This window comes from Schistocerca cancellata, chromosome 6 (assembly GCF_023864275.1).
Source record: "Schistocerca cancellata isolate TAMUIC-IGC-003103 chromosome 6, iqSchCanc2.1, whole genome shotgun sequence".
In the NCBI taxonomy this organism is placed as follows: Eukaryota; Metazoa; Arthropoda; class Insecta; order Orthoptera; family Acrididae; genus Schistocerca; species Schistocerca cancellata.
In genome coordinates, this window is record NC_064631.1 from 556529935 (window position 1) to 556551795 (window position 21861).

The window sequence follows — 21861 nt, forward strand, 5'->3', positions numbered from 1 at the left end:
AATTAGATGCATCAACATTCGTCAGCATTCGTTGTAATGCCGTATTTTCTGGCACTGAAGTGTTCTGCAGTCGTCGGGTATTGTGAACAAGTGTTTTTTGTTGGTGTTGCATTGATAACAACAGCGCAGTACATCCGAATACGAGACTTTCAATAAAAGTGTTGTCAGAGAACACAACCATGGGCTGGGAGGATAACGTTCTACTGCAAAACATTCCTCGGAATTCGACTGTAGTATTGGACAAAACGCATTACCACTTTGTTGTGATGCATAAAGCTCCAACAATGCAGGGAAGGAAAGCGGATATTTTGCGAGTACAAAGAAATGTTCCATGAGATAAAGGTGAATCTAGCATGTATAAGGCGAAGGTAATGGAACTTGTAGTGCTGTACAAGCCAGCACTTCTAAAGGGAATAGTTTAATCAGGCTTCCTCCGTATCATGCTCATTTAAATCCAACAGAGTATATGTTCAGTGAAGTTGGAAATTTTGACCAAAGAACCTACTGAAAATGTTGCTGACAGGACTGGTCAGTTCAGGAGACATTGTTTCACAAAAAACTGTGACGCGTTTTGACGAATACGTAACTTCTCTTGTTGCCATGTTAATGTAATATCTCTTTATATTCGATGAATTATTCTGATTCAATTCTACCCTTGAATGACGTTTACTAATTTTCTATCTTCATACTCGCAGAATCCATGTGCAAATTAGTTTCATACATTAGCTATGCCATGAGCGCATAATTATTTTTTGTAGTACTCTCTCTGGTGTTTGTTAGAAAAAAAGCTTCCGAGATTGTCTTCGCGCCGATTAGCCTGAGCTTTGTTTGAAGAATTGTAATCTGAATATTGAGATTTATGACAAAAGATAACTGAGACAAAATTGTACGATTAAAACGGAAATATACCTATATATTGCTCCTTCATACAAAAGATTAGCTGACTGCCGCAAAGCACGAGCCTCCAGAGAAGAAGAATCATCGCCTGATTTCAGTATAACAAGTAAAATTTCTGAATTATTTTGAGTGACTGAGCTACGACTGTGTTTCATATCATGAATGATTCATTGCTCGAACGAATTGAGAACTACATAATTACATAGATTGGAGGAAAAATTACATTAAAATCTGCTTCTTTTGTCAAAACACAGCAGAGTTCAGGAATATTCATCTCACTATCATTCTAATGCAGTTGAAATTGTGACAGAATCCTGAAATAGTGTCTTATTACACTAACAACTGAGTGCCAGTCAGGTCAGTAGTTTATGAAACAGTCAATTCTTAGTTTAAAAATAAACTTGTAATTTCTTCACTTATACTGTCACAAAATCCACAGCAGTTCTTGTTTCACCAGCTATGGATGGCTCTCAATAATTACATTATTTCATTGAAAAACTCTGTAATCGTTTGAATATCACAGTCGATCTGGAAGTTTCGCATAATAATCGTATGGCAAAACACTCTCATCTTTGTCCAGTCACGCCCCCAGGGGCTCAGCATTCATTTGCTGGGTACGGGCTTGGCGACCCCGGGGTTCCTGAGCTGGGGACTGGTAAGCGCCACCAGTCCCCCGTCACCGTAAGCTCTGAGTACACTTCAGCGACCACCGTGCGGCGCGGCGGTGGAATGTTGTGTGTCTCAGGGAATGGGGATCTTGGCTTCACCGCCCGGATCGCGAGGATGGAACAAACCTCTATAAAAAAACCCTCAATCTTCCGGTGTGCTCCGCGCCTATGAGATGCATGGCTGTTGAGGTGGAACAGTCGCAAGCGGGCAACCTCTGGGGCACCTGCCACACCCCAGTTGTATAGGGCTTACTCAGGCACACGGGGCTCTGTCTGAGCGGACCTTTAGTTCCCTAGCTGCTCGTGGGATCGAGATGGAACCCTCGAACTTTTCTTCTTTTCCTCCCAGCGGAAAGGGTGGGCCGCTGGTAGGTTCTAACACCCAATCTAACAAGAGGGCTCTTGTAGCCAGTCCTCCTGATTCAGGTACTAGTAACAGAACGCATTCTGCTTCTCAGAATGTGTTTCTCATAATTAAAAGAAAAGATGGGAGTTTTGAAAAAGTTTCGCCATTTTATATACAGAAGGGCTTAGAGGGTATTGCTGGCACGTTAAAGTCTGTAAAGCGCTTGCGCAATGGCACCTTGCTGGTTGAAACATCTAGCTTCCAGCAAGTCCAGAACCTTCAGAAGGCACAATTTCTTGGGGAGTTTGCGATAGAGACTGAATTTCACAACACCTTGAACTACAGCAAGGGTGTTGTGACTTGCAGAGATCTCATTGACATTCCCCAAGACGAACTGAAGTCTGAATGGTCCCGGGAAGGAATTGTCGACGTGCAACACGTTATGAAACGGGTGGATGGTGCTCTCATAAAAACTGACTCATTTATTCTTACGTTTAACAGCACCAAATTGTCAGAGCATGTGAAGGCATGTTTCCTACGTCTCAGTGTACGGCCTTATTACCCCAACCCCATGCGGTGTTTTAAATGCCAACACTTTGGCCACACTTCTCTCGGCTGTAAAGGGGAAGCCACTTGTGGGAAATGTGGTAAAGCCGCTCATGAGGGAGTTGATTGCTCCTCTCCTCCCAAGTGTGTCAACTGCTCTGGGGATCACCCTGTGTGGAGTAGGGAATGCAGAGTTTTCCTTGAGGAACGGAAGATCCAGGAACTTAAAACCACTAAACGCATCCCGTATGGTGAGGCAAAGAAAATCTACAAGACCATGCAGCCGCCCACATTCGCTTCCTCCTTTTCTTCCGTTCTGAAACAGCCTGTCTCGAAAACCGATGCCGCTACCCAAATGGAGGTTGCTACTGTCAGCACTAGCACCTGCGTTTGTCAGTGTACATGTGCTGCTGCCATTCCTGTGAAGCCTGCTGCTCCCCCCCGGCCTTCTGACCAGGCTGTGGTAGCTGACATCATGGAACTTCCTGCCCCTTCCCGGGTCCAGTCTTGTGTACTGCCCAGTGCTGCTACACCCCCTACTGCTTCTGAGGTTTTGGCTCCAATGCCACCTCAGGCCAGAAAATCGAAGCCAAAGACAAAGGTGAAGACTCGCCCACTAAAGGATACTGAAGTTCTACAGTCTGCTGATGTGGATGTCATTCTCTCTGACGTCTCTCTCGACTCCTCTTCTGAGGCGATGGAGGTAGATGTCAGACTGGGGCAATCGTCTCGCCCCAAAACTGAGCCTCCACCTTTTGTGGGTTCTCCTCCCCGACAGAAAGTGCGACTGAAGGTACTCCCGCCCTGATAGATGGCTCCCATTATTCAGTGGAACATGAATGGATTCCGGGCACATGTGGAGGAACTGCACCTCCTAGCACGGCAACGCCCCCTGTGCTTGTGTTTACAGGAAACACATCTAAAACAATCTGATGCTCCTGTACTCAGGGGTTATAGGTTGTATCGCAAAGATGACCTGACTGGAGACAGGGCCAAAGGCGGAGTCGCCGTGTTTGTCGATAATGACCACCACTCCTCTGCTCTCCCCCTGGATACTGACCTGCAAGCAGTTGCAGTTGCAATTTATTCCGGTCGGAGGCTTACCGTTTGCTCCCTTTATTTACCCCCTCTGGATGCAGTGAACTTAGAGGCTCTCACAAACCTTATCGACCAACTCCCCCGCCCATTTCTTCTCCTGGGAGACTTCAATGCCCATCATGTCCTGTGGGGCTCCACTTCTATTTGCGCTCGAGGTCGAATTTTGGAGGGCCTCCTAACATCTCAAGTGTTGTGCATCCTCAACACAGGTACTCCGACTCATTTCTCTAGTGCTACAGGGTCATTCTTAGCCATTGACCTATCTTTCTGCTCTCCAACCCTCACTGACTCCGTTCACTGGGAGGTCATTCACGACCTACATTCCAGCGATCACTTCCCTATTCGCATTCATCTCCTGGATGGTGTATTGCTGGAGCAGTGGCCACCATCGTGGATGATTGGCAGGGCTAACCGGCCACTGTTCACTCAGTTGGCTGTCTTTGACCACCACAACAGCGTACAGGAATGGGTGGATCACATCACGCTTGTGCTCCACCATGCTGCTGACCTGTCCATACCACAGTCTTCTGGCACTCTTAAGCGGCGCCTTGTGTCTTGGTGGACAGAAGAGTGCCGTTCAGCCACCCGTGACAGGCGTGCGGCTCTTCGCCGATTTAAATGCCGCCCAACAGCGGTGAATCTTACCGCCTTTCGTATCGCGAGAGCCAGGGCACGCCGTGTCATTAAAGAGAGCAAGAAAAGGTCATGGCAGGAGTTTCTGGACTCCATCAACCGTTCCACTTGTTCCACAAAGGTATGGGAAGCCATCCGGAGGATTTCCGGTAAACGCAGCCGTTTACCAATAGCTGCAGTCCTGAACCAGGGATGCCTCCAAACGACACCCAGCGCCATAGCTCAGTCGCTGGCAGAGCATTTTGCACAAAGTACTGCCACTGCAACCCAGGATCCAGCGTTTCGTCGCTACCGTGCGACTGTCGAAAGAGCGAATTTGAACTTTCGGCCGAACGGTTCTGAGGCCTACAACTCCCCTTTCTCCATGTGGGAACTTGAGTCGGCTCTTACTGAGACTTCTGACACTGCACCAGGTTACGACCGCATCCGGTACTCCATGCTTAGACATCTGCCAGCGGCGTCAAAGGAAATCCTCCTTGAATGTTTTAATCTCGTATGGCACACAGGAGTGTTCCCAACCTCGTGGAGGGAGGCAATCCTCATCCCTCTCCTCAAACCAGGAAAGGACCGCACATGTCCCAGTAGTTATCGTAGTATCGCCTTGACAAGCTGTGTCGGAAAGACCCTGGAACGGATGGTTAACCGTCGTCTGGTCTGGCTGCTAGAGACCAGACAGCTCCTTAGCCGCTTTCAGTGTGGATTCCGAAAATTTCGATCCACAGTCGACAACCTGACCCTCCTCGAGGCGGCTATTCAGCAGGCTTTCCTCCGTCAGCATCACTGTATCGGTATCTTCTTTGATATCAGTAAGGCATATGATACTACTTGGAGACACTGTATTCTTGCACAACTGCATCAATGGGGCTTTCGTGGCCGCCTCCCTATTTTCATTCGGTCTTTCCTGTCTCAGCGTTTTTTTCGGACCCGCGTTGGTAACACACTGTCTGATCGCTTTGAGCAAGAGAACGGTGTCCCCCAGGGCAGTGTTTTAAGCGTTACCCTCTTTGCCATAGCCATCAACAGTATAACGTCTACAGTGAGGAGTCCAGTACAGTGCTCCTTGTTTGTGGACGACTTTGCTGTTTTCTGTTCCTCCTCTAGTGTTGCATCCGCGAGCCGTCAATTGCAACTAACGGTGCGGCGGTTAGAGAAGTGGGCTGCAAAGACGGGTTTTAGGTTTTCTGCCGATAAGTGTGTTTGTGTTCATTTTAATCATTCTCGTCGTCTTTTTACGTTGCCTGCCTTGCATATGGGGGATACTGTCCTACAGTTTGGAGACACAGTGCGGTTTCTAGGCCTCATTTTTGACTCCAGGTTGTCATGGTTGCCACACCTACGTGACTTGAAAGCCAGAACGCTGAAGGCACTGAACATCCTCAAGTGCCTCAGCCACAGGTCTTGGGGTGCGGACAGGGCGCGTCTCCTTCAGTTTTATCGAGCTTTCGTGCGCTCACGGCTGGACTATGGCTGCACAGTATATGGGTTAGCGAGGCCGTCTTATTTGCGGATCCTTGATGCTGTTCACCATGCTGGGATTCGACTGGCTACAGGTGCTTATCGGACCAGTCCCGCACCCAGCCTCTGTGTTGAGGCTGGCGAACCGCCACTTACCATCCGGCGGCAGCTCCTGCTGGTGCGCCAAGCTTGTAAGTTTCTTGCAGCTCCCAGCTCGCCTGCTCACCATCTTGTTGCCCATCCACCTCTGGATCGCCTTTTTTCCCGCCGTCTCCGGGCTACGTTGCCGTTTGGGATCAGAGTGCACCGTGTGCTTGAGTCCCTCGATGTGGAGTCTGTACAACCCCAAATCCTGGGTTTTAACCGCCTGCCACCCTGGTTACTGAAGAGGCCACGTGTGATCTTAGATTTATTGCAGTACAAGAGAGATTGCACTCCTGCCACCGTTTTTAATGCAGCATTTTCTGCTACTTTATCTGAGCACCACGACTATGTAGCTGTTTTTACGGATGGGTCGAAACAAGGGGATTCCGTGGGTTGCTCAGTTGTTTTTCCGGATTGTGTCCTCAAGGTCCGCCTGCCTCAGACTTTTACTGTCTTTGATGCAGAATTGTCTGCGATCTTCCGGGCACTGGAGCCGATGAGACTTTCCTCCTCTCTTAAATTTCTTGTCTGTTCCGATTCACTCAGTGCCCTTCAATCATTGCACCATTTGTATCCGGCGGATAAAGTAGTCCAGACCATCCAGGATGCCCTCCTCTGACTACAGCGACTGGGGAAGGTTGTAGCTTTCTGCTGGGTTCCGGGGCATGTCGGCATTGCTGGGAATGAAAGGGCAGATCTCGCAGCCAAGGAGGCGTGTCTTGATCCACACGTATCTCAGTGTGCTATCCCGTTGCACGCACTCACCTCGCTGTTGAGCTCCCGAGTCATGTGTCGGTGGGAGGATGAGTGGCTGGAAGTGACTGACAATAAGCTCCGTCTAGTCAAGCCCACAACACGTGTGTGGTGTACTTACTTTCAGCCCCATCGACGGGACGAGGTTCTCCTCACTCGGCTTCGAATAGGCCACAGCCCTATGACGCATGGCTTCCTGCTCCGGCGAGAAGACCCTCCATTGTGTGGTGCTTGCGGCGTCCAGGTCACTGTGAGCCACATTTTACTGGATTGTGTTTTATTTTCTGACCAGCGGGCCTCGGCTGATTTGCCAGCGGACCTGCCAACTCTTTTAGGCAACACTCGGACGAATGTGGTTAAAGTTTTAAAGTTCTGTGCCTTGTCAAATGTTTTTACAAAGATTTTAGGGAGAGGATTTTAATTTGCTCACTGTGTGACAAGCTCGCCCATCTTTTATGTAAGTAGCCAGCCAATGACACTTTCCTGTGTCATTCTTGTTGCTCTGTTTTCCCTTCCCTTAGGTTTTACTTTCTTATGTAGTAATTTCCCTCTTTTCCTGCTTTCTTTGAATGTGTTTTTCAGTTTTATTAGGTCTCTCCACATTCGTTCCTTTTAATGTGTGTCAGGGCGCTGATGACCTCGATGTTGAGCGCCCATAAACCCCAACACACACACACACACACACACACACACACACACACTTTGTCCAGTCACTTACAAAATCTTGTATGTCTCATACTGTTTATAAGATTTGTGAAAATTTTATTCTAATTTTTTCACTGATGCACGAGTCCCTCATAGAGTGCCTTAAATACATTAAATTTTCTCGAAATTGGGAACAGCTGGCAATATCCTTAAAAGTTTAAAGAATAATTCAATATATCATGTACATTTAATACGCAGCAACATGTAACCTAACATGCACAAAACACAAATTCATAGCGATACCTATTTTTCACTGCAAACTAAGAATTTCTTGCAGTAGTTTACCTACTATCAAAATATCACAATACCTATAACCATTAACGAAATGATAACCAGCTCTTCATAAAGCTGACGAATTAAGCTATAAGTTGTGTGAGAATTAGAGTTTATTACCGAATAGCTTCCTTTAAAATGTTTGAAGCAGATCGCAGATCGGTCGGCTTCTTCGGATTTCTGTTAACACACTGTCAAGTGAGGCTGACAGGTTCTGCGCCTACGTAGGCCCAGCGTTATACTGTGGTCACCAGTTGACGCGTCCAGCATACGCTGGCAACTACGCTTCCCTCCACTCACTCTGTACTGAACTGTCGAAAGTCGCAACTTATTTTGAACACACTATAGGTGACCAGTTGAGGGTTTGCAACCAACGCATCTGCATGCTACACACACTGGACCTACAGCTATAGTTAGGGTCTGGGGTGTGATTGCATATGGCAGTAAGAGCACTCCTGTGATTATCCCATGCATCCTGACTGCAAAATTGCATGTCAGTCTGGTAATTTGAACTGGTGTGCTGCCATTCATGAATGACATTCCAGGGGCTGCTTTCCAGCGGGATAACACTCGCCCATTACTGCTGTTATAACCCAACATACTCTACAGTGTGTCACCACGTTGCCATGGCTTGCTTGATCACTAGATCTCTCTGCAGTCGAACAGGTATGGGACATTGCCAGTGTTACCCACAAACAGCATTAACCTTTCCTGTATTGGCTGACCAAATGCAACAGGCATTGTAACTGCATCCCACAAATCAACATTCAGCACCCATACAACACAATGCATACACGTTTGCATGCTTCCACACAATAGTCTGCCAGTTATACCAGTTACTAATGTACCAGTGTTTTACATTTTCAATGACTTACCTTGCACTTGCATAAATCTATAATCTTGCAGTGTGAATAAATTAAATGTTTTGCCTAGACAAATGTACTCCTGAAATTTCTTTACTCTACATTAATTTTTTTTGGTGTTGCAATTCTTTGCCATCAGTCTATTTAACTAATAGAACTCAGTGTTACACTAGATGGCAAATATTCCACAGAGGCAAAAGTAGTATCAGGTGTGTACTATGGAAGCATGAAAGGAGCTCTAATATTTTCAATCAATCTAGTTTTGTAAAAGAAAGTAAAATCATTGAAAAATTGAAACAATTTGCAGAAAGCTTCAGACAAAATTTTTACTTGGTGTATTGAATGGCAGCATTCTTGAAGTGTGGATGAAAGTGAGATAATGCCCAAAACAAAACAAAGTGAAAATAGTGCATTATCTGGTTCAAGATGAAAGGTGAACACCTTCATATAAGGATTTAGGGGTCATACTAAGAAGCAATATTAAATCAGATGGTCACATAAAAATCAGTATTAGGGAAGGTGAATGGAAGACTTACTCTTTTTTTTAAAAAAGGTTGATGTGGTGCCAATGAAATACTAACAGAAATGCTCAGAGAACTTACATGGGAATCCTTGGAAGAAAGACAATTTAGTTCTGGTGAAATCATGTTGGATAAATTACAGAATTTTTACGTGAAGAGGACTGTGTGACCATTGTGCTGCCACCAACAGGGGATCATGGAAAAGATAAGAGGGTTTGTTCAGTGGCATTTAGACAATTACTTTTCCCTTGCTCAATAAGTGAATGGTATAGGAAAGGAAATTGAAATACTGGTATGAAGTACCCTCTGCATGTCTTGTACAGTGGCCTGCAGAATATTTATGTAGTTGTAAATTGTAATTAAACAGATGTAGAAAAAGAGACAAGGGATATTTCTTCGAAATGTTGACACACTTCCGCCTAAAGCTGTGGAGACAATGAAAATTAAAATATTTTTTCTCAGATGTCATAGCATTTCACATAGAGTAAAAGAACTTTTGTCTAATTGGTAACACTGATTTTTTGACCATAATAACAACTTTTCTGATTTGTACTGTTGACTGTATTGAGTTATTTTGTACATAATATGGTTGTAATATCTCAAAAAAAAAAAGAAAAAAATGTTTCTCTCTCATTAGGAGGAAGCTACATTGGCTCGCAAAGAGAAAGAAATTGTAACTAAAGGACAAGCACTTGAAAAAATGCGTGAGGAATGTGAAAAAGACAATAAGGCTTTGGAGGACGCACAGCGAAGATTTCAGGCAGCCAGTGCTGGTATGGTTGCTGATGAAAATGGTGTTGCGACGACACTGCAGGAGCAGCTTATTCGTAAGTGTGCTACATCTTCAAATATTTTCTATGTTGAAAAATGAATAACTGTTCCCAGTTGTGCAACCATCACATCCCGTCTGTCTGAGATATCGAGTCAGTGGTGTCCGGTCAGACATTTAAAATAAGATACTTGTCTGTTAGAGTGGTGTTTAAAATGTAATATTTTTCAGTAGTTATTAATAACATAATGTTCATAGTAAATAACCCCACTCACTTTTCCATATTTATTGATGATTTTTTTAAATGTTTCCGCTTTTACTTCTTTCCAGCTACTAAGAGGCAGTTCAATTTAACAATTAAGAGGCAAGAGGATGGTAGGGGGAGAAATATTAAATGTAAATATTTGACAGTAAAATGTAGACCTTTGTGACTGTTCATGTTGTGATGTTAAACCTTTGACTGCGACAGACATGCCCTCTGCATTCTGTGCTGAGTGCAACTTTGTTGTCACTACTGCTCAACCTAAGGCTACATGTGCTAAGAGATGGCATTCTGGCCACTATGAAATACTTGTTGTCTGATTTTAAGATGTGGTGAAAAAATTCGATTTTTGCACATCTTAAAATCGGATATCTTCACTTGATAAAGAGCCATATTTCTTCTTGTTATTTGTCATAGTTACTGTATTGCATCAAATTAAATAAAGCATTACATGTATTTTTAAAGAGTGTACAGAGGTGAATATGTGTTGTCTGCCTTCGCTGATGGTAGATTTTAGGTCACACATTGCTGGAATATGAAATGTAGATTACATGTCAAAACTTTATTTAAAATTGATAGGAGAACATCATCTTGTTTCATTGTTGCGATATTGGTTTTCATACCCAGCACATGGCCACGCATAACACACCTCATTCCGTCCCTGCACACTGGGAACTGTGCAGTCATAACCGCTATCATATTTCATAAACAGTTCAAGGTATTGAAATGTCGTTTTCTCCAAATAATAGCACATGAAGAGACATGGAAGTTGTATGATAACTTTCAAAACCGTTTTTATTTGCTGAGATATGGGTAACTCATCATCATCATCAGCAGCAGCAGCAGTGAGAAGGTCGGTGGAATGGATGTGTAAACACATTGATGGCACTTAAGAAAACCCCAGATGCCACTAATTTCCCACATTCCCATTATTGCATCCACCGTTGGAACATGATAAAATAATTAGGCCCTTTGAATTTTGTACAAAGACCTGCTGAATGTATGAGGAATGTTCAAATGAAAAGCTGTGCGCTATTCAGGCAAGATGATAATCACTATCTTTTTTTGATGTCCAAGATCTGATACTTACCTAATTCCTTAAGCTTGGAAAAACCAGTAACAGTGATGTACTACGAGGCATAGCTTCCACAAGTCCATGGCTTGGTCTGCGAAAAGAGGTTTCAAAGGACAAGACAAGAGGATGGCTTAGTGTCTTTACTTTTTTCAAAAAAAATATGTAAGGACATGGAATGTGTAGCTAGAAACCACAAAATTGCACCAACAGTCTTGGAAGAAAACTGAATGCAATTGAGGTAAACTTAATGACCGGGAGAAGCCGTGTTTGAGTTGAATTTTCAGTGCTAACAAACAAGTAACACTGCGTGAAATAACCAGAGAAATCAATGTGGGATGCTTGGCGAATATATCTGTTAGGACAGTGGTGCAGAATTTGGTGCTATTAGTCTATGGCAGCAGATGACCAACGCGAGTGTCTTCACCTGCGGAACCTCTCTTGGGCTTGTGATCAAATCGGTTAGACGCTAGACAACTGGAAAACCATGGCCTGGTCAAATGAATCCCGATTTCAGTTGATAAGAGATGATGGTAGGGTTTGACAGTGTCACAGACCCCATGGAAGATGCACCCAAGCTGTCAACAAGGCACTTTGCAAAGCTTATGGTGACTCCATAATGGTGTGGGCTGTGTGTACATATAATGGAAAGGATCCTCTGGTCAAACTAAACCAATCACCGAGTGCAAATTGTTATGTTTGGCTACTTGGAGACCATGTGCACCCATTTGTGTACTTCATGTTTCCAAATTACAATTTAATTTTTATGGATTACAATGCACCATATCACCGGGGCACAGTTGATTGCTGTTGGTTTGAATAACGTTCCCAGTTTGAGTCATTGATTTCAACAACCACATTGCCAGACACAAATTCTATTGAACATTTATTGGATGTAATCGAGAGGTCAGTTTGTGAACAAAATTCTGTAGTGGCAACACTTTCACAATTATGTACGGCTATGGAGGAAGTGTGGCTAAATGTTTCTGCAGGGCACTTCTAACGACTTGTTGTATCCACACCACGTTGAGCCCCTGCTCTCCACTGGGCAAAAGAAGGTAAAAGATGATATTCGGAGATATCCCATGAATTTTGTCGCCCCAGTGTATGTCATAGTTAGAGGGACTGTTTTGGATTCCTACAAAAGAGCAATAGTATAATTAAATGGGAACTACCCTATTTTAGCAGACTACAAGGATTAATGTATGTGTTTTAAAATGTTCTGTATTGTATGGATTAGAGTCAAAACTTTTATTATGGATATCAGTGTGGTGTACAGGGCAGGCTCTTCCTCTTTCAATTTAGTGATCAGGTAGTCAGATGTCTGCTGTATTGACATTTGCTTTCTTCTTATGCTTTTATTCTTATCCCTTCGTACTCGTCTCTTGTTTTCAGATTTTAAATGTTTTATTGTTTTTAGCTGCACTGGTCTTCTGTTATTTTAGTTTTGCTGCTAAAGACCACGGTGTCCATCACCAAACATTTTGCCCACTATGAGCATGCTTATACCTCACACAAATGGTCAAAATTTATCTAAAATATTACTTTTTACAGAGGTCAAGCAGGAGTTGGCACAAGCTCGGACAGATGTTCAGAACTCCACAAGACAGATTCAGCATTTCAAGAAAATATTGCCACCAAAGGAAAGTGAACTCAAGACCACAGAAAGGGATTACAACACACGTAAACAAGAGTTTACAAAAGTGGAGAAAGAAATTAAAGCTGTTGAGGTGTGTTGATGAATGTAAAGTAACACAATGTGGAGCTAAAGTAACAGTGCAGTGCTTTATTATTAAATTTTATTTATTTATTTATTTATTTTTTAAAGAAGTGATCATATTGCTTATAATTACATTGTTACATTGTGCAAGTATGCCAATCATCCCATGCTCTGGTTGATTGGCTTAAGCCTTGCCACGATCATATTTTTTAATAGATCATCTTTTTCGTGGCATTACATCTTGTCTTCAAGCTGTCGCCCCCCCGCCCCACCTCCCCCTCCCCCCACCTACCTCCCTGGCTCCTCCTCCTGGGACATAACTTTGTATCCCTCTGTTTGGGACTAGTGTTATCTCATGTGAAAGCTTGAGAACATTTCCTAAAACGTAGCGAATAAGTGAGGTGAAATATAGGTTCCATTCCAGTAGTCACCTAGTCTGATATGATAGGGAAACCACTTGAAATCCACATCCAGGCTGGTCACCATACCAGCTACTGTTGTTACTGTGCCTGCAGTTTCAATCCTGGAAGCATTGTGCTAACTCGTTGGGTATATAATTTGTAGAAATTTTCACTTTGAGAAAATATTGTGGAGAAACTACAGTAAATTCTCTGTTAGAGGCATTCGATCAGAGCAGTGGCAAAATTACCGTATTTACTCGAATCTAAGCCGCACCTGAAAAATGAGACTCGAAATAAAGGGAAAAAAAATTTCCCGAATCTAAGCCGCACCGGAAATTTGAGACTCGAAATTCAAGGGGAGAGTAAAGTTTTAGGCCGCACCTCCAAATCGAAACAACGTTGGTCCATTGTAATATGAGACACAATTTAGGTCGAATGAATGACTATACAGCTACAGTAGTTTGGTTCCAGTCGTAAGTTTAGCAGTTAAGCTTTACCACATAGCCATTGCTGTGCGTCAGGTGCTCCGTCCGTATTTATACGGGTACCCTTCCTTTTTCACGTGCTTCGTCTGGTTTGAATCGATTGCTTATTTTGCTTTGATCTGATAAGTGCCGTTTTCTTTGTTATAGGTGTTTACGTCACTCTAAGCTGAAAATGCATTACTGTACTGTGTCACGCATTGTTTGACGCATTCTGATAGTGCGTGCTTACGGCCTGTCGCCGCTCGCGGCATGGCTTGCTTTTGTGCGCGCTACCGCCGCTTACAATTTAAAAAAAAGAGAAAGTAATTGTCTCTTTAGCGAAACAATGGCAAGAGACTGCTATTTGTTGTTACTTACACTGCTGCTTTCTTTGATAATGATCAAGAAGAACCAAATAATAGACTGCATATGATAGAACATGTTCTGAATGAGAGTTAGGCGAAAATGTTTCTCCGTTTGAAAATCTTCGTGGCCGCTTCTTTAGTACATCAAATTCTGCACAGAAATTAGAGTCATCTTAGAATTAAAAATCTAGTCAGTTGCCGTGCTTCATTTCCGACTGTATCACTATTAGGCATAAGAATAATACGAATACAAACATGACACGATACGTATATTCTTCCGCATTTGCTGTTGTCTCACTCTAGTTTCGTAGTTTATTAGGCAGACAGGATTTAAATGAGATAGCAGCAAACACGAAAGACTACATGACAAAATGTTGATATTCATATTATTCCTATGGTGAAGAGAATACAGCATGTGATTCACATTTCATCGTGTTCCTATTAGCAACCATCTCTTCTCACAGGTAGGAAAAAATTCAGAAAGTAGAGTTGGCCATATTGACAAACATCCCAAACAGTCTTGCATGTCGGATTTTCCTAGTACATTGAAATTCTGCTACATTCGAAGATGAACAATACGGAATTTGTATGTACTTCGTTGGATAATGTATGAAAATGCAGTGGTCGAAACTCGGGGCGGAGAAAAAAAAGCTCATCTTCCACCTTCCTTCCTTCCTTTCTTTCTTTCTTTCTTTCTTTTTTTATTTTTTTTATTTTTTTAATTTATTTACTGACGCATAGGTTTTGGCACCAGTATTTATTTTTGTGCCTACAAAGCATGCCTGTGTACCTTTACATATATTCGACGGCAGAAGTTAGTTGTGGCGGCACCTGCCAACATTTTTCAGAACTTCCACTTGCTTTGCACTCGATTCTAAGCCACAGGCGGCTTTTTGGATTACAAAAACCAGAAAAAAGTGCGGCTTAGATTCGAGTAAATATGGTAGTAAAAAGAATTCAGAGAAAATGAATTCACGAAGAATGATGGAACAAGGTTGTTTTAAATGTGTGTTCATTTCAGTGTCAGGTAATTTAAAAAATTTCAGTGCCAGGTAATTCATAAAGTGGAATTTGTAGGAAGGAAAAATATACAGAGGTAGTAGGTAATGGAATGGGGTCACAGACCAAGGATGAAATTAGAAATGTTAGTTAAGACGACAAAAGAGATATCTTAAAATGACAAGCAGTTTGTTATAACAACTTCTTTATTTTTAAATGATGAATGTGTAGCATGTCAGGTAAAACGTATATTGAAACTGAGCTACTTTAATTGTTGGCTTTGTTAATGTTCATGAAAAAGTTTCAGCACTTACTACAAAATCTGGAAACATTGCAAAATCTTCAGCTGACCTAGATTCCAAATTCGTTATGAAAATAATGTTGGTAATAGGCTTTAACTTCTCATTTATTTTCATTTCTAGGAAGAAATGAAGAAACTTGATTATGAAGATGGTTATTTGGAGCGATTGATAACAGAGAAAAGGCAGCTAGAAGGGCTTCTACGGCAAATGAGAGCAAAAGTGGAAAGGCTTGAATCTCGGTGAGTTCCATTTCTTCATTACTGCCACATAGTTGATGAAATACATGTATGTAATTATGACTGCCTGTTATTAAGGACAGTCCGGGTAAGTATTTCCATTAAAGGGATGACATATTGTTGCTTAGAAGCAGATGTGAGTTAGTGAAAATGTCAGGTGGGATTTGAATATTGCATTCTGTTACTATTTCCTCTAAAAGTGAAAATTCCTAAATTTTTTCACAAAAAATAAGTAAAACGGTTAAATATTTGATGTTCAAATGATGGTTAATACCATATGTAAGAGGAAAAACAAAATATGAAGATGGAGTTAGTTGTTTTTGCAATCAGGATTATTGTGCTGCATAATTTCAACAGTAGATTTTTCTAACATTCCGCCATACCTATCCATAATTAAATTAGAATTTTATGGAATACCAGAAAGTTTTGACATAATTTTCCATCAACAAACATGGAATTCCATTAAGTTATCAAAACACTCAAAAGTGCAAAGTAAGTGCTGAAGGCTCATATACAGCAGTATTATTGGAAGTGATTAGAACCAAAAATAGCTTTTTGAAAAACAGAAAATATTTGAGAGGAGTAGATAATACCATGAATCCAGTTACTACATAACAGGGAGACAAACAGAATGTCAACTACAATGGAGTGTAACTTCTGCTGATTGTTTGTTGTTGTGGTCTTCAGTCCTGAGACTGGTTTGATGCAGCTCTCCATGCTACTCTATCCTGTGCAAGCTTCTTCATCTCCCAGTACCTACTGCAACCTACATCCTTCTGAATCTGCTTAGTGTATTCATCTCTTGGTCTCCCCCTACGATTTTTACCCTCCACGCTGCCCTCCAATACTAAATTGGTGATCCCTTGATGCCTCAGAACATGTCCTACCAACCGATCCCTTCTTCTGGTCAAGTTGTGCCACAAACTTCTCTTCTCCCCAATCCTATTCAATACTTCCTCATTAGTTATGTGATCTACCCATCTAATCTTCAGCATTCTTCTGTAGCACCACATTTCGAAAGCTTCTATTCTCTTCTTGTCCAAACTGTTTATCGTCCATGTTTCACTTCCATACATATACACTCCATACAAATACTTTCAGAAATGACTTCCTGAGACTTAAATCAATACTCGATGTTAATAAATTTCTCTTCTTCAGAAATGCTTTCCTTGCCATTGCTAGTCTACATTTTATATCCTCTCTACTTCGACCATCATCAGTTATTTTGCTCCCCAAATAGCAAAACTCTTTTACTACTTTAAGTGTCTCATTTCCTAATCTAATTCCCTCAACATCACCCGACTTAATTCGACTACATTCCATTATCCTCGTTTTGCTTTTGTTGATGTTCATCTTATATCCTCCCTTCAAGACACCATCCATTCCGTTCAACTGCTCTTCCAAGTCTTTTGCTGTCTCTGACAGAATTACAATGTAATCGGCGAACCTCAAAGTTTTTATTTCTTCTCCATGGATTTTAATACCTACTCCAAATTTTTCTTTTGTTTCCTTTACTGCTTGCTCAATATACAGATAGAATAACATCGGGGAGAGGCTACAACCCTGTCTTACTCCCTTCTCAACCACTGCTTCCCTTTCATGTCCCTCAACTCTGCCATCTGGTTTCTGTACAAATTGTAAATAGCCTTTCGCTCCCTGTATTTTACCCCTGCCACCTTTAGAATTCCAGTAGAGTATTCCAATCAACATTGTCAAAAGCTTTCTCTAAGTCTACAAATGCTAGAAACGTAGGTTTGCCTTTCCTTAATCTTTCTTCTAAGGTAAGTCGTAAGGTCAGTATTGCCTCACGTGTTCCAGTATTTCTACGGAATCCAAACTGATCTTCCCCGAGGTTGGCTTCTACTAGTTTTACTTCTACAGGTAGCAAACAAAATTATATCAAAAAATTTCCTGGACAGAGTTGAAGAAACTTTGGACAGACTATTGGGAAAATATCTGTATGGTTTTTCAAAAGGAAAGTTCCACCACAGAACATATTTAACTTAAAATCAATAATTCACCATAGTGATAATTGGTAAGCCAATAATAGTACAAATTGTTGATTTCAAGAAAATCTTTGATTTGTATGTGTAGAAACAATAGATGAAATCATTACGGAGTTTGGTGTTAAAGCAATTTAAGAAACATAATTCATGAAACTCTAACATATACAATATCTAAAGTGAAGTTTATAGAATAATACTCTCTGCTTTTTGAAATTAAAAAAAAAAGGTGTAATACAAGAGATGGGTTAGTGTCTTTACTTCTTTTAAAAACATGTAAGGATCTGTAATCTGAAGCTAAGAACCACTGAAGCTCCCTGTTCTGCCACTGTGCCACACCGAAGGACTAAGTTAGAAGGCTTTCAAGTCAGGAAAAATAATAAATCAGAAACTTCACAGAGAAGAGAAGTTTAATTCTCTAAATAGTTGTGTGTATTAAACAATGAAAAAATAGCAAAAAAGGTTTTACACTAAAATATTTATGGGGAAAGCACTAGTATGATTGTGTAGGTCAGGTTTCATTTTAGGTGATGAGTTCTGACTCACTGCAACATAATACATATTGTGAAGAACAGTAACGAATGAAAGTTTTTTCTTATTTTACTTTTATGTGATAGAAATGCTAGCAGAATATTACACATTTCAAAACTTACATTTTATGACAAAAAGTTATTTCAATAAATTTGTAAGATTTTTAATGCAAATATAAGTTGCAGACTGCTTCACTTTTTGTGAAAGAGCTTGCAAACAGTTCTTTCTCTTTGCAAAACAGAGGTACTGGTTGTTTTTTATGCACTTGTAGATCTGCTGTTGCAGTGCTCATCTTGGTATGTTCGTGGTAGCAAAAGGCACCCACTGGGGGCCAGTGACCATACCTATCATATCAGTTGTCCAGATCAGGTTTTGGGTGGGGTTTTTATATTTTTGCGTTTTTTGAGTTGTGTAGCTCATAGTGACTCAAGCTCTTGTGCACCCCTTTTTCTGTCTGGACAAGCCAAAAGAGCCTGTGCCAGAAATCTGCAAAATTTATGAAAATCCATAAAGCTGATTTTTACGGCAGTGCTCTCTGTGCAGAAACCACGAGTTAACTCCAAAAAGACCCTTAGACGATTCGGAAATGCTCCATTGTAGCTCATGTTAGTCAACACTAGTTAAACTCCTGCTTCATCCCCATGTAACAAGAGGATATCGCTTTACATGTATCAGGCACAAAGAGATTCATGTATAATTTAGAATCATAGGCCGGCCAGAGTGGCCGAACAGTTCTAGGCGCTTCAGTCTGGAACCGCGCGATAACTACGATCGCAGGTTTGAATCGTGTCTCGGGCATGGATGTGTGTGATGTCCTTAGGTTAGTTAGGTTTAAGTAGTTCTAAGTTGTGGGGGTCTGATGACCTCAGATGTTAAGTCCCATAGTGCTCAGAGCCATTTGAACCATTTTTTAGAATCATAGATGGTCATTGCTTGTACATAGTGGTGGTGCTCAATCTGGAGGAGGATGTAAGCTGGTTCAAATCCTGGTGGTGGAAAAAAGTTTCATTGTCAGCATTTGGCCTGGCAAGGGAAGGAGATGTGGCGGCGCACTAAGTTCCTGATCACCAGGTTTTGCACCAATGTCCTGATTTAAATATGAAGCCTCTCCACAGTGTGTCATGAAGTGAAAGCATGTGACACTGTTGATGGTGATCCGTGTGTCGGATGGGGACATTAAGCTTGCAGCCCCCTTGATGCTATTTGTGAGTAGTAGCCTGTGTGCCACTATCGGATTTCACCCTCTCCCTTTTATCGTCGTCATCATCATCATACAGCGCAAACATTACATTACACTCCACATACTGTATATATGTGCAATGTTACAAATTTTGTAATGGAGCATGTTGTTAAAAAAACTTTCTGGGCAGTTTCAAACTGTACTCTGCCAGGGCTCATATTTGTATCTTTCCATTTCGATGCAGCGCTTTTATATTTTCAGGGCAATATGAATGGCAGGTAAAATTGGGGCTAGGTTTGAATAAAGTCCTTGTACACAGCTTTAAAAACTAAAGTGCTGCATATGGACTGTAAAGAATTGCCATTTGGTGTCCTTTTGTGTTCCTTTTAATGCGAGCAAAGTACTGCATCTCTGATAGGAATTCATGTTTTTGATTTTTCTACGAAGAATATGAATTAAGTAACTGTTAAAATGTATCAACAATGTAGGAAAAGATAGATTGGTACTTACTGTAAAGAAGACTCATTAAGTTGCAAACAGGCACAATTAAGACTCTAATAAAAAGCTTTTGACCACAGACTTCTTCAGCAAAAGAGAAACACACACCATTCATGCACACCTGACCAACTTCAGCATCTTGGGTCGAAATACAACTATCGCATGAGATGCAGGCAGCAATCTGCCTGGCTCGGGTAGTGAAGCAGGCATTGAAGTCAAGCATGTTATGTCTGGCTGCATGTTGTGCCACAGGATGGTCTGTTTGTTGTTGGCCACAGTTTGCTGGTGGCCCTTCATTCTGGTGGACAGCTGGTTGGTAGTCAAATCAATACAAAAAGCTGTGCAGTGATTGTAGCAGAGCTGGTAAATGACATGGCTGCTTTCACAAGTGGCCCAGCCCCTTATGGGGTAGGATATACGTGTGGCAGAACTAGAATGGGAAGTGCTGGGTGGGTGGATTTGCATGTCATGCATCCAAGTTCTTCCACAGGGATATGATCCTTGTGGCAAGGTGTTGGGATTGGGAGTGGCATAGGGATGGACTAGGATGTTGAGGAGGTAGGGTGGGTGATGTGGGAAGTATTTCGGGTAGGATGTCCCCTATTTCAGGGCATGATGATAGTTAATCAAAGCCCTGGCGAAGGATATGGTTGAATTGTTCCAGTCGAGGGTGGTACTGAGTGACGATAGGGACATGCCTTTGTGGCTGGTCCTTTAGGGTGGTGGGAGGAGGATTGGGTGTGTGTGTGTGTGGGGGGGGGGGGGGGGGGGGGGGACGACACAGGAGATGTTTATGAACTAGGTCTGAGAGATAGTGGCTGTCTGTGAAGTCATTGGTGAGACCCTCAGCATACTGAGAAGGGAGTTCTTGTCACTGCAGGTAGGCAATTCCTGAGCAGCCAGGCTGTATGGGATAGAGTTTTTGGTGTGGAGGGGATGACAGCTGTCGAAATGCAGGTACTGTTGGTAGTTGGTGGATTTAATGTGGACAGAGGTGTGGATGAAACCATCAGAGGAGGAGGAGGAGGTCAGCATCTACAAAAGTAGAGTGCTAGGTTGAGGAGGACGATGTGAAATGGATGGGAGAGATGATGTTGAGGTTATTAAGGAATGAAGACAAGGTGTCTTGTCCCGGAGTCCAGATCATGAAGATACCATCAGTGAACCTGAACCAGACTAGGGGTTTGGCATTTTGGGGATCTTGGAAGGTCTCCTCCAGATAGTCTATAAACAGGGTGGCTTAGGAGGTTGCTATTCAAGTGCCCATGGCTGTGTCACGGAGTTGTTTGTATACCTCCTCCTTCAAAGGAGAAGTAGTGGGCTAGGATGAAGTTAGTAAGGTGTATGAGGAATGAGGTAGTGTGTTTGGAGTCTGAAGAGGGTTGGAATAGCCAGTGTTAAATAGCAGAAGACTGTGGGTATGAGGCATGTTGGTGTATAGGGAGTAGGGAGCAGTAATGAGTAGCAATCCAGGAAGTAAAATGATGGGGTTGCTGGAGAGTTGGTGAAGGAAGTGGTTGGTGTCTTTGATGTAGGAGGGTAGAGTATGAGCAATTGGTTGGAGGTATTGGTCATCAAGGGCCAAAATACTAACAGTGGAAACACAATAACCAACCACAATGGGGAATCCAAGATTTTTGTGTTAGTAGAGTTTGGAGAGCATGTAGAAGATGGGTGTCTGTGCTGTTACAGGGGAGGAGGGAAATGTATTCAGGGGAGAGATTATGGAAAGAGCTGAAGCCTTAAAGCCTCATTCCTCATTCGTCTTACTAAATTCATCCTAACCCACAACTTCTTCTCCTTTGAAGGGATGGTATACAAACAAAGCCTCAGCACAGCCATAGACACCTGCATGGCATCCTCCTTTGCCGACCTGTTTATGGGCCATCTAGAGGAGACCTTCCAAGCCTCTCAAAACACCAAACCCCTAGTCTGGTTCAGGTTCACCGATGATATCTTCATGATCTGGACTCTGGGACAAGACACCCTACCTTATCCCTGTGGAAGACCCAGCATGTGCTATCCCAGTCATGTCACAGGTTTATCCTACCTGAGCCACCTGTGAAAGCAGCAATGTCATTTACCAGCTCTGCTGCAATCATTGCACAGTTTTTTTTATATTGATATGACCACCAACCAGCTGTCCACCAAGATGAA

At 42.3% G+C, this 21861-nt stretch overlaps 1 protein-coding gene across 1 annotated transcript in view; it reads left to right on the plus strand.

Annotated features, from left to right (window-relative positions):
- Positions 1–21861, plus strand: part of LOC126190921 (structural maintenance of chromosomes protein 2) — a 196073-nt gene that overhangs the window by 118262 nt on the left and 55950 nt on the right. Inside the window, exons 8-10 of the mRNA XM_049931555.1 lie at positions 9540–9729; positions 12560–12735; positions 15377–15495. Coding sequence (XP_049787512.1) covers positions 9540–9729; positions 12560–12735; positions 15377–15495 — 485 coding nt within the window. The remainder of the gene's footprint in view (positions 1–9539; positions 9730–12559; positions 12736–15376; positions 15496–21861) is intronic.